We start from the raw sequence: 14,090 nt of genomic DNA, 5'->3' as shown, positions 1-14,090 counted from the left end.
CAGCTTGGTCCATGGCCGTTAATGACTAGATCTCGCCCAGATCTGGCCGTTCTGGCCTGATATAGCTGTTTTTTCCCATCAATATGGCCAGAAACTGCCATATCGGAGGCTCGTGGTCACGGTGAGCAACTCACGACTACTTTCAGAGACTTCCGGCGGTGGTTTGTGGGGGTCACAAGGGGTGGAGGTGATTTTGTCATAAATTAAAATTTTATATAAGCGGGGGTATTTTAGCTAAAGCTGAAATATTGGGGGTTAAAAAATTATTCAAAAATTAATAATAAAAATAATATTATATTAATATTTAAAAAGAGGGCAATTTAGTAATTTAAATAATATACCCACCAATTTATTTCCCCTAACCAAACATATTAATATAACATACCCACAACTAATCAAACACATTTTCCTAAAGATTCCCAGTAATCTTGAAGGTAATGTAAGATTCTAGTAATCCAACATTCCCAGTGATCCAACATTTCCAGAACCAAACGCACCCTAAGTGAATTTTCTCAATATGAATGTCCGAGCTTCATAAATTTCCATAACCTTTAAAATTTTCAAATTTACTGAGTTTTGAACAACCAGAGGTATGAAAAAGTTGAAGAGACTTCAGCTTACCCATACCAAATTGAATTCTCTCAAGGCTTGAACAATTTCTAAGACATAATTGGGCTCCAATAGATAGATATTTGATTGATGGAGGAACTTCTTTTATTGCGGCTTTATCTAAATATGACGGCGATTCCTTATTGGCTGTTCCATCTATATCTAATTCTCTTAATTCACATGGCAACTCTGAAATAGTCTTTAGATTTGAACAACCTTTGAGGAAAATATATCAAAGAGATTCGAGCTAGAGAAGCCCTTTGGGAGACTCTCAAGCTTTGAGCAATTTCTAAGCTTCAACTGGATTAGATTGGATAAATACATAAATTGATGATGGCAATTCTTTGATCGCAGTTCCATCTAAACTAATTCTTCTAATCGACATGGCAACTCCGAAATTGTAATTACCTGCTATTATTCTATTCTAAGATTGAAACCGTGATAAATTGAAAATATCCTGAAGCTTTAGAAATTTTGATGCTCTGAGTTTAAGGATCAGCTTCTCCTTTGTTATATTTATCTGAAGACAAAAATGCCTCCTAGGATTTGGACTTGGCTTTATTGATGCTCCAAGGACAATATCTGTTTAAGTCTAAATTAGATTTTCCCTCCCAATTCGCGAAAAAACAATTTTCCACCCAACCGTCAATTTATTTGACCATGGAAATATTGGAGTTGTCGACTACTTCAGCATTAATGGGTAACGGGGACGCACTCGGGGGTTCCGTTGCCCGGTGAGTGAGCGGGGGTCGCGAGGGCAGCGCCCCCAAGCCCATAGGCGGTTTTGGGCTTTTCCATGTATAACCGCTGTAGGATTTCTTTTAAGTTACTAATTCCTTTTTGGGTTGGGCTTAGGAATATGAATCCCTGTAAAACTAGGTTTAATCTCTTAAACCTAGTATATAAACATACTTTTCTCTTGTTATGGAGGTGAGAGCAATTCATTCATGGTAAACGAGAGAGGTGAAGCATATTGCAATAATATTGACTCAGCTGGACGTAGCCTATATTGGGTGAACCAGGATAAATCGCGCGTATTATTTTTTCTTTGTTTACTGTTTGATTTGTTTTACTATTATATTTTGTTCTTCTTATTGTCTCTATTTCGTTCAGGAAATACGATTTTACCATAAATAAAAATTAAACAACTTCTAGAAATTAAATCCTAAAGTACAAAAATTGATCACCCAAAATTATAAGTTCTTAAAAGTATAGTCTTTATTACAAATTTTCATAATTTATAAATCCAAGAAGATTCGTAACTATAAAAAAGAATTAAAGAATATAAATAAACAGTGAATACTAAATAATTAGATCTGGTTTTCAATTAAAATCTTTCTAATTCCTATCTAAGTCCTTAAAAATATAGTCTTTGTCACAAATTTTCATTATGTTATGTTATATTACATTATTTTCTTTGCATAACAACTGAACCAACCTTGATTCACCACATATAACACTCTGTATAAATAAAGGTTTCAAGTTATATTTAAATTTTCTTTATACAGTATGATTGTTTTGATTTGCTTTTGTATATATTAGAATTTCTTTGTTATTTAAAAATTTTGAAGTTTGAAGATATTATCCAACATAATTTTAGCATAAATATGATCATTAATTAACTCAATTTCCTTTTTTATCAATGCCAGGAGAGACTGAAGATTTGGATGGCAAAAGAAGAAGACTTACTATGAGTCAACGCCCTAGTCTTTATACATCTAAAACTATATTATTAGCCACCTAATCCATGATTAATTTATTACAATTTGATTTATAAAAGTGGACGACACATATTAATTTACTATTAGCGACCTAATGACCCCAACATTAAAATCGTAATATTATAAAAACAAGAAGTTGAGGATAAACATGAATACATCAAATCGTGTAAGAATAAAATACAAACATTCACCAAATTTTGTCGGCCAACTACCCCTGATAAAAGAGTAAATGACTTTTTCCTATGCAAGGTTTGACTGAGTGACGCTTTTTCATACAAAATGTTTCAAAATATCACTTTCTTATTTAAAGTTTATATTCCGTTAATACCTAAAATATACTTCACTTTCTTAACATGCATTCAGCGAATTACCAAGAGCCACGATAAAAAGTTTTTGTAGAATAGAGGCCTGTGGTTCTAATGGTAGTATTCGATTAAATATTCGCCACCGGAATCAGTAAAAAATATCTAAGAATAGGAAAGTCTAGCTTTGCAGTGGCCGACAATCAATGAGAAATCAAGTGTCAAGGTAGAAGAGGTTTTGTATAGAGGAGATTTGAAGTTCAAATAGAAGTGACGGAGAAAATTTTTACTGTTGGAATCGGTTTTGAGTAATAACGAAATATTAATTTTAGGTGAAAAAATAGTATTTTAAAACTTTTTGGGTGAAAAAGTGTAATTAAGGCAAACCTTGGTGGGAAAAAAGTCGTTTACTCTTAATAAAAGAGGAAGAATTGACGAAACGGAGACAAAAAGAAATATAATAAAATAAATGAGAGTCCCTACATTACAGTGAACATAAATTAAAGTAGTATATTTTAATAAAACTTTCATATCAAAATCTTAGAAGCGTGTTGAAGATGAACAAAATGATTAGGCTTAATTTGAAATTATCGTTGTTTCTCTCTCGGTCACTTATTTCTTTAACTGTAATTCAAAACGTATTTGATAAACTAATTTTAATAGAGATTATATTAAAATTTGACAATGAATTAATCCATATAAATGAATTTAAAAGTAGGTTTGTGTGACTTTTAAATATCACAAGCTATTCATGAAATATTAATTATCAAAATACTTCATTATTTTATAATAATAACTATTTAATTAAAATAAAGGGTTAATAACAATAATTCTCCTTAGGTATAATCAAATAACAAAAATCTTCTTGTGGTTATAGAAATAACATAAATCTCCCCATCGTTAATTCTTTAGTGTTAAAATAAATGATAGAGAGGCAAGGTTACCTATCACGTTATAAACTCTAACAATATACTAAAGCAGTGGCGGATCTAGCCACTTTTTGGGTGGGCCCTCAAATTTTTTTTTTTAATATTAATATGTAAATTTATATATTTTGACCCACCCTAAAAAAAATTCTTGTATCCGCTAATGTACTAAAGGTTAATTAATGATAGAAGAATTTTTGTTATTTTTGAAATCTAAAGGGACCTCTGTTATTTGATTAAATCTCATGGGGGTCGAGTAAAACTCCTAAAATAAATTTTTTATATACAATATATTGATCATAGAGTTCAGAACGAAGAACAAGCAAACTCATCATAATGATATGATGAATCAATAACTTAAGATAAGAATTATTTAAATTTACTAATTTAGGAGCCAAATCTGAAATTCAAGGTGGATGTGTTGTTTAATATAATTTTTATTCATGTAACAAGAACTATAATATGAAACTAAGCATGAAAGGACAGATATCAGATAGTTTTCTCTGTTTCATTCTTATCTTTTGGGTTTGAGACAGATTGAGAATGTTTTAACCATAGAGGAGATTGTGCTATGAAAGAGGGTAATGTTCCGACTTTGTTTTCATTGTTACGCAATCATTTTTTAAATTAATTTATCAAAATACCAATTTTTGCCCCCAATATTCTATTATCAAAATAATGAATCTTAAACTAATCTAAAATTAACAAAATTCCATGTTTGCGGATGACTTTGTGTGTTTCCAAGCCAAGGGGACAATAGTACTATAAATTTGTGGTCAAAAAGTTATTCGGCCAGTTTTCGTTCTTGTTAGGTGGGCGGTGGTGGGCCTGATAAATTAAGAAAGAAGAGTTTCCTAGATACAATTAAAATAAAATTAAAAAAATTAAAATATGGGATGCTTCCAAATTCTAATGGTATATATTACTGCTCACATTTTTAGTGTATGGAAGAGTAGTTGAGAACAATTAAATTGATGTCTAACTCAAGACAGCCATGTTTAATATATTGTACTGAACTGATTAATTTTTTGGTTTAGTACTAAATTTAATATGATTTATAATCAAGAATAATTTGAAACTTCACCATTAAATTAATTGGGTTGAATACAATTAAAAGTTAAAATTAAATACTTATCTATATTATAATAAATATTAATAAAGCATATTACTTTCAATTTTAATTAGAATTAAATTGTTAGAACATAGAATTATTATTTGTAATAATCAGTCAATTAGAGAATTAATTATTTGAAATAATTTTATCTAATTAATTAAATATTAATAACAACATAAGAGGTTTATAATAATCCAAATAATAATCAATATTAAAAAAATAATAATATAATAATAATAATATTTAATTAAAGGACAATTCAGTAATTTAAATAACATAACTACCAATTTATTCCTCTCAACCAAACATATTAATATAACATACCAACCAATTAACCAAACATATTTTTCTAAAGATTCCCAATAATCTTTAAAGTAATCTAACTTTCCAGTAATCCAACATTCTCAGTAATTCAATATTCCCTAAATCAAACACCCCTTTAAAACTATATTATTAACCACCTAATACATAATTAATTTATTACAATTTGATTTATAAAAGTGGACAACATATATTAATTTATTATTAGCCACCTAATGACCACTATATTAAAACCGTAATATTCTAAAACAATAAGTTGAGGATAAACATGAATACATGAAACGGTCCAAGAATAAATATTAATAACAACGTAAAAGGATTGTACAAGCTTAACTGGCGGATAAGCATTGAATTAGAGTAATGCTACAGTTACCGACTGGTGTGTACCGATTTTGTGCACCAAATGACGTGGCACAATCCTGACTGTTTATTTATTATCAGTTAATATTAATCAACGGCCAGAATTTTGCCACGTCATTCGGTGCACAAAATGGGTACACACCAGTCGATAGCTGTAGCATTTTCCATTGAATTATTATGAAGTTTCTCTGAGCTCACTAGTTTGTAGATCAACAGTTCCGATTACCGAATTAATGAGAACGAATTTTCCTGGAAATTGGTTCCCACATAAAGTAAGTAATACAAAAATAAAATGAGAGGAATTAACTGTTACAAGTCAACGAATCATATACACCACTTATTTTAAGATTGAGGACAAACAATAATTTACCCATTTGCTTTATTCTTTGTAGAGTTTAGGAGTTTATGGCTGCTGCTTCTTCTTCTACTGCCACTCATCCCGTGGAGAAGTATGATGTTTTTCTGAGTTTTAGAGGCGAGGACACCCGCAATAACTTTACAAGCCATCTTCACGCAGCTTTGTGTCGTAAAAAGATCGAAACTTTCATTGATAACCGACTAGTCAGAGGAGATGAAATTTCCTCATCTCTTTTGAATACAATTAAAATATCAAAGATTTCGATTATCATTTTCTCAAAAAATTATGCTTCTTCCAAATGGTGTCTTCGAGAACTTGAACAGATCCTTGAATGCAAGAATACAAGTTATCATATTGTAATACCGGTTTTCTACCATGTTGATCCTTCAGATGTAAGGAATCAAACTGAAACTTTTGGGGATGCATTTGCTGAGCTTGAAGAACGATCTAAAGAGGAGTTAGAGATGCTACAAAGATGGAGAACTGCTTTGAAGGAAGCTGCCAGTCTCTCTGGTTGGCCTATAAATGACGAAATGTATGTATCAATTCTCGCATAATATATTAATTTTCTTGTCTTTCATATTATTATTACTTTTTTAACTGAAATTGTTTCTCAATATCAAATGAAATAAAAATAACATAATTTTTCACAAAGATAAATTACGAAAGCAAGGGTGCGTTTGTTTTGTTATTCCTATCCATATTCCTAATCTTATTCCCAAAATAGTTGTTTGTTTTATTATTTGAGAAATACTATTCTATTTTTTTAATTACTTTTAAACTCCTTAAATTTATTAATTTAATTAAACACTCCTAGAAAAAAAAAAAAGTTTAAAAATTAACAAAAACACCCTCACCCACTCATAGTTGCCAGATTCTGGCAGCCATCGTCGGTGGTTGTCGGAATCTATAACAACGGCGTAAAAACGACTGGGACTGGCCGGTAATTCGCCGATCTGGCCGTCGTAAAGAAATAGTTGTCGTTGATGGTCAACGACGGCCATATCGATGGCCAAATCTACCCTTTTAAGGCCATCGACAGCCAGATCTGGCTGTAGATATGGCCTTTTCCGGCTAGATCCATGGTGGATCTGGCCGGAAAAGGCCATATCGATGCACGACCGGCCAGATCCAACCATGGATCTGGCCGGAAAAGGCCATATCGATGCACGACCGGCCAGATCCAACCGATCAGCGTCGTAACGCTATTTTCCAACGGTAGTGGCTAGAATCTGGCACTGTGGGTGGGTGGGGATGTTTTTGTCATTTTTCAAAATTTTTAAATATTGTGGTGTTTAGTTAAATTAGCAAACCTAGGAGGTTTTTTTGTTAAATTTTAAATTTTACCTCTTAATACTCATCCTATTCAACTACCCAATATTATTCCTAAAATCCTATCCAAAATAACAAAACAAACGCACCCATATTTTCAACTGCAAGTTTTTTTTATTTCTTTTAATCTTTACTCGTCTATAAAAAATTTTCTTTTAAATTTTTAATGGAAAAAAACTAATAATCTCACAAAATCTTTTGATCAATCTTCTCTTTGATACCAGGAGATCTAATTGTAATTTTAGCAATATTAATGTTCACCAAATTAAAGATTCCCTTGAAAGAGATTTTGTTAACTTTAGAAAAAATAATTATATATGGACAAACCTCTAATACAAACTTATACAATCTGATGCATTTTAATATGATTGGATGATTTTAAATTACAAATAATTTAAACAAACTAGATTAGATAATATGTTAAACATGCAAAGTTGTTACATCAATTTATAGGGAATAATTTGTATAATTAATTTGTACATGTAACATTAATCTTTTAGAAATTTCACACGCTTAAGAATGGAGGAAAGATAGCCTATTTCCATCTTGTTTATATCGATCACTTGTCGGAATCAAAATTATTTATATTTATACTAACTATTTTTATTTTTATACTTGCTAGTCCTGAATCTGTGCTTATAGAGGAAATTGTTGAGGATATTCTAGAGAGGTTAAATAAATTTTCTCCAACTGGTAATTATGAAGACCTTGTTGGAGTAGAATTCGCCATCAAAAAGATTGAATCTTTATTGTGCATTGGAGCAAATGGTGTCAAAATTGTAGGAATTTGGGGAATTTGAGGTATAGGCAAAACAACTATTGGTTGTGCTTTATTCGACAAGAATGCTAGTAAATTTGAAGGTTCTTACTTCTTTGAAAATGTTAGGGAAGAATCTGAAAACAACAGATTGACTCACTTGAGAAATGAATTTCTTTCCACAGTCTTAGATGATAAACATACTAATAGAGGAGTCGCCTTCACAATAGAAAGGTTGAGACGTATAAAGGCTTTTATTGTTTTTGATGATGTAACATGTTTGGATCATATACAAAAACTAATAGGAGGCTTTAACCACTTCGGCTCAGGAAGTTGATTTATCATAACAACAAGGGATAAGCAGGTATTGAGAAATTGTGAAGTTGGTAATGCTAGTATATATGAGGTTAAAGGATTAGGTGATGATGATGCTTGCAAACTTTTTAGACAGCACGCTTTTAGACAAAACCTTCCTACTGAAGATTATGGGGAGTTGTCAAACAGAGTGGTAGCATATGCCAAAGGTCTTCCATTAGCTCTTAAAGTACTAGGGTCTTCTCTTTATTCAAAGGGAAAAGAAGTTTGGGAAAGTGCAATAAATAAACTAGAAAAAGGTCCTCCTTTGGGTATTAAGAAAATACTAAAGGTTAGTTATGATGGACTTGAAAAAGAAGAAAAGGACATATTTTTAGACATTGCATGTTTCTTCAAAGGGGAGAACATAAATTCAATAATAGAAATCCTCAATGCTTGTGACATCTCTACAACACAAGGAATAAATGTTCTCATTGATAAGTGTCTCCTAACTATGTTAGGTGGTCTAATAACGATGCATGATTTGCTTCAGGAAATGGGTAGAGAAATTGTTCGGGAAGAATATTCGACTAATGAATCTGGCAAACACATTCGATTATGGCATCGTAAGGATATCAATGAAGTATTGACGAAAAATACGGTGAGAGATAAAGCATTAAAATTCCATTCTTTTATATATATATATGACATGTTGCTAGCCGGGGATTAATGGGCAAGGCCAATAAGTCAACCCCATGAATTAAGGTCCCATTTAATGCGATTTGAATAGTTTATTACTTGATTTCAAATTAAACATTCATTGCTCTACTTTTTACATATTTTTTTTCCAAGAATTATTTCCTTTCCTTCAATTATCTTTTCCATTTAATATATTCTCTGAATCTCATAGTTAAGATTGCATTTTAAATAGTGTTATATTTAGATGTAAAGGAAGAATTATGAATGTAACAAAACTGATCATATATAATATGTTCTTTCTTGATATCTATACTTACGATTAGTTTTAAAATTCTATTATTAATTCTCAATTTTCAAATTTGTACCTTGTATTTTGAACCCATAATCTGTATTTATTTTTGTTATCTAGATGTTATTATTAATTATAAAAGTGTTTGTCTGTAAATTTTTTTTTTTTTTTTTTTACAATTATTTTTAATAAAATATGGTTAATCAGAATATTTGATATTTTTTTATTAGTTTTTAAAACAGCCTTAAACTTTATCAAGGCAGCATTGGCAGTTAGTTAAATCTTAGCTTCATATGATTAAATGGTTGGTTATGAATTAGATCGGCCACTCAGCCCTAACACAAGGTTATGTCTTATATTCAAATATTTTAAAATTAAATTCAGTTGAAAGAAAAATAAAAACAAAACAAAACAGATTTTTGGGATTATAGTGCCATTAGATAATTAATTTAAGCTAAACTTATCATCTCTTATTGACTGTTAGGGTGCAGAAGCGATACGAGGCATAAGCTTGGACACATCAGAAATAAGCGATGGAGGTTTAGATTTTCAAGCTTTCTCAAAGATGCATAAACTGAGATTCCTGAAATTGTATAGCCCACCAGACCCTGAATCTCTTCCCACTTCGGCAAAAGCGTTCCTCAGTTCACATGAATACTCATGTAAAAATAAATTGCTTGGTTTGGAAAACCTTGAATTATTTTCTGCTGAGTTGACCTACTTTAGCTGGCGTGGATGTCCGTTAAAATCATGGCCATTAAAGTTTCTTTCAGGGAATCAAGTTTTTGTCAAGGTATGTATGTGTATGTAACTATAAAATTATATATACATATAATAATAATTTTCTAATCATGACATTGTGATATTAATTTGTTAGTAACATGAATATATACTATTGGATATGAATTGTAAAATATCATTTCAATCCCATGTGATAAATCTAACAGTGTATAAATATGATTCTGATGAAATTAATATCAACATGTTTTGACTAAAGATTTACTAATATATATATCTGTATGTTTTGTATGTATATATGCATGTTTCTGTGTGTTCAAGTTACAAATTATAAATATCAGAGAGCTGATTTGTAATTTGAATATGTCATTTGTTTCTTTTTACAGAATCTCATAAATTTGATTCATATTGACCTCAGTTGGTCTATACACATAACAGAGGTTCCAAATCTCTCTGGGTTACTAAACCTGAAGGAGATAATTTTAGTAGATTGTTTAAATTTGTTAGACATCAGTTCCTCCTCTATCCAGAATCTCAATAATCTTGTGCAGCTGAATCTAAGCTATTGTAAGAAGCTTATTAGTCTTCCAGACAACATTCAATCAAAATCTATTACTCTCCGTGGCTGCTTAAATCTCAAAATGACTCCAAAGATCTCAAGTAAAGTGGAAGAGCTAGATCTAAGTTATACTGCAATAAAAGAAGCACCTTTCGTTGAATATCCATCCAGACTTGTTAGATTGAATCTTTCATATTGTCCAGAGCTTGAGAGTCTCTCGAGCAATATTTGTGAGCTGCAGTTGCTTCAGTATCTTTTAGTAAGAAGATGCCCAAAACTTGGAAGATTACCGGATGACCTTGGAAACTTGGAAGCTTTGAAAACATTGGACGCTTCTGGTATTTTCATAAGAGAAATACCATCATCCATTTTCCATTTGAGCAAACTTTCTTCATTACAGATATCTCGATTATCTGATGATGAAGCGCCGTTGAATTGGGTACCGAATTCTCTATCAAGATTGCTGTCTTTGAAACGTCTTGAATTGATTAACTGTCAAATTCCGGAGCTACCAAACAATCTTGGTCAATTATCCTTTCTAGAAATATTAGATGTGTATGGAAATAATTTTGAGACCATACCAGCAAGCATCAAAGACCTTTCTAATTCGGTTTTCCTGAACATATGCTATTGTGAGAAGCTTCAGTCTTTGCCAGAGCTTAAAAGTGGTCTAAATGTGGCAGCATATAATTGCTCATCATTGGAATCAATATCGGATTCATCATTTCTGTTCTCACCGAATTCGATGCAACAAAGAATAAATTTGCGAATTGTTTCAAACTGGATCTCTCAGACATTCTTGGCAAGGTCTCTTTTTCACACTCTTTCTCTTGCTCAATTTTATAAAATATTTTATTAAATATATTTTAATATTATGTTACAAGGATAATTTCAATGGTACAGGAAATTTGTCGAGAAATATGTAACGGTATATGTTTCCCTGGAAATGAAATTCCACGGTGGTTCAGATTTCAAAATATGGGATGTTGTATAACTCTGGAGAAGCCACCTGATTGGGACAACCACTTTCTGGGTATTTGTATGTGCGCTGTTGTGACATTTCCTGAAGGATGCTACATCAAAGACAATTTAATTGTTGAATGTCACTGTAGTCTGAAAAGCAGAGATGATAAGGATAAGAAGATAGGAGTATACTCAAGCTCTTTGCATGCTTGGGACACTGATGATGTTGTCAAATATTCCGCTCCCACTGTACCCTACTATATTGGTTCAGATCATGTATTCATGGGGTTTAATAAAATTATGAAATCGTCAATTATTGGTTGGACCGAACTACAGGTTGACTATGAGTTTCAGGCAAAGAATTTGAGCCGTCGAAACTTTGATGAAGAGAAAAACAAAGATTGTAGGGAAGATGAAGTGAAGGTGAAGAAGTGTGGAATCCATTTTCTGTACGCCAATGACTGCATAGAACTAAAAGAAGGCTTTAGAGGAAGCACTAACTGTGATGAAGGGATAAAGATGGAGGAAACTGAACCACACTCTAATAAATTGCAAATTTCAAATTTCTTTGCAGGCAATTCCAGCACAAGGTAAATAATTCAGATCCTCTTTTTTATTTATTTTTTGCTCAATTATTTATTTAGTTGTGAAATTTTTATACCTGACTAAATTATTATTCAAATCATCACATAATGACTATATATTCATTATTAAAATAATTCTTCTTTCAAAGACTTTTCCATGAAAGCAATTCCAAATTCTGTGACTCTGGAGATACTTGTAAACCAGCAAGGCTTCAAGCATCTTATTAGTGTTTTAAATTTTGAACGGACTCGAATTATGTTTTGTTTTTCCTTAGAAAACTTATACGGTATAAATTTTTCCGGAACGAAAATATAGTTGTCTTTTAAGTGAATAGAGATTATATACTTCAAAATTAGCATATGGAAAAAATAAAAAGCAACTGTAATTTTTTACTTTTGGGAGTTTGTGGTGGGTTTTCTTACATATTTTCTTGTGAAATTGGATCTCTCTCGGAAATTTAGTTTACAAAAGAATAAATCTTTGAATACGAATAGAAAAATGGAAAAACGAGCACCAATTCAAAATTATAAGATAATGAAGAGTTACAAAGTGCTTAAACACCATGTGTTTTCTAACTCAATTAATTAGTACTAGCTCAGTTAAGTGTTGGGTTACGGTGTTGTATTGTTTATTGTTATATATATATATAATAGAATATTTCTCTCTCATATGTGAATATAATCAAGTTATACTTAATATTTTAAATATTATGTTTCTTTGTGTGGTATGATTTTCATTTATGTGGTATGATTTTCATTTATACGTATGTTAATCTCATTGTTTTTATCACTTCTGCATGCATAAACTATTAACATTTACCATTATCGTTATTGAGATTGTTATGGTTATTATCATTGTTTATTTTTGTCTGTGGTTATTATGTAAATGTTATCCATGAACTTAAATGAATGTAAATACTATTATCACTGGTGGAGCCAAGTTTAGGCCTGGGTTTTTTAAATTTTAGAATAGAAAATATAATTTTACTCCCTCTGAATTTAGTTTTATTTCTAGGAACCCCAATTTTTTGAAAGTAACACTAGCCTCTGCCCTGGCTATTATTGGCTGGGAACTCATTTTGGAAGTATTGTTTATAGCCATCTAGATAAAGAAAGCAACTCAACATTATTAGCGATAGTATTATTGCAAGAAAAGGTCCATGGCTTCCATGATTATCAATGATTTTGACATTCTCTACATGCATTTATCTGCTTTTAAATTGTTTCTCAAACATGAAGCAAGTTGCTTAATTATATATGGCTAATTTGGGTGAACATTGACAACAACAATCAAATATATTATGAATTCCGAGTGCTGGTGTTTGTTTGGAGAACATTTAAGTTAATATAAGTTGGTCTGTTTATTGACAGGAAGAATTCAGTAAATGTTTCATCAATAAGGAAAAGAAAGAGGAAGGGGAAGGGAAAGAGGAAGAGGAACCACATTTTTAAGAAATTGAGAATTTTCAGATTCCTTTAAAAGAGAATCTACCTCAAGGTAAATAATTAAGATTTCCATTATGCGTATCTTTGTAGTTGAATAGTTTTCTCTTTCATTGTTTGTGTTTTGCAGTGTCAGTGTATATATATATATATATATATATATTATAATATAATCTTATATATATTGTTTGTTATTCCACTTGAAAAACTTAAGTTAGTAGGTAAAGATTCAACGTTATATTAATATATTAATAGACGGTTCACATAAAACTTGAATTTTTTTTTTTTTATCTAATTAAATGTGAAGATTTGAACTTTAGATTTTTAATTCTGATATCATGTCAAATTGTCATCCCACTTAAAAACTTAAATTAGTAAATAAAGACTCAACATTATATTAGTCCAATAGTAAGAGTCTTTTACTAATACCATTTGATATTTCTTTAATTTTGTGCTTTATTGTGATTGTTTCCCAGAATAACATGCTTGAAATTCTTCCTATCTAAATGGGTATCTCCATTTATATACTTTTATAGTTGAAATCATACAAGTAATATATTAAACTTTTTGGATAAGTCATGTGTTGCTAAATTATAACAATCATATAGAATTTGGATTATTCATAAAAGTTTTATAATTATTAAAGTACTGCATAAAAAGTGTTATTATATACAAATTCATTAAAGATAAATCTAATTTTAATGTAAATAGCTAAAAAAAG

At 30.7% G+C, this 14,090-nt stretch overlaps 2 protein-coding genes across 2 annotated transcripts; both read left to right on the top strand.

The window, feature by feature from the left end:
- The first annotated feature begins 5,673 nt into the window (after window positions 1-5,673).
- On the top strand, window positions 5,674-7,843 carry LOC116119204 (TMV resistance protein N-like). Its single transcript, XM_031405147.1, has 2 exons — window positions 5,674-6,246; window positions 7,666-7,843. Exons 1-2 carry the CDS (start codon window positions 5,759-5,761, stop codon window positions 7,841-7,843), a joined length of 666 nt encoding a protein of 221 aa, XP_031261007.1. The 5' UTR covers window positions 5,674-5,758.
- Window positions 7,844-8,140: 297 nt separating this feature from the next.
- Window positions 8,141-13,501, top strand: LOC116119203 (disease resistance-like protein DSC1; the record flags this gene model as incomplete). Its single annotated transcript, XM_031405146.1, has 5 exons — window positions 8,141-8,755; window positions 9,567-9,875; window positions 10,207-11,186; window positions 11,283-11,932; window positions 13,298-13,501. Coding segments are annotated over 4 exons (1,995 nt in total), but the record flags the coding sequence as incomplete, so codon positions are not given.
- Window positions 13,502-14,090: the final 589 nt, after the last annotated feature.

The sequence above is a fragment of the Pistacia vera genome, unplaced genomic scaffold (assembly GCF_008641045.1).
Source record: "Pistacia vera cultivar Batoury unplaced genomic scaffold, PisVer_v2 Contig878, whole genome shotgun sequence".
NCBI classification, from domain to species: domain Eukaryota; kingdom Viridiplantae; phylum Streptophyta; class Magnoliopsida; order Sapindales; family Anacardiaceae; genus Pistacia; species Pistacia vera.
The sequence above is the reverse complement of the archived record's forward strand: the minus strand, read 5'-3'. Positions and strand labels throughout refer to the sequence as shown.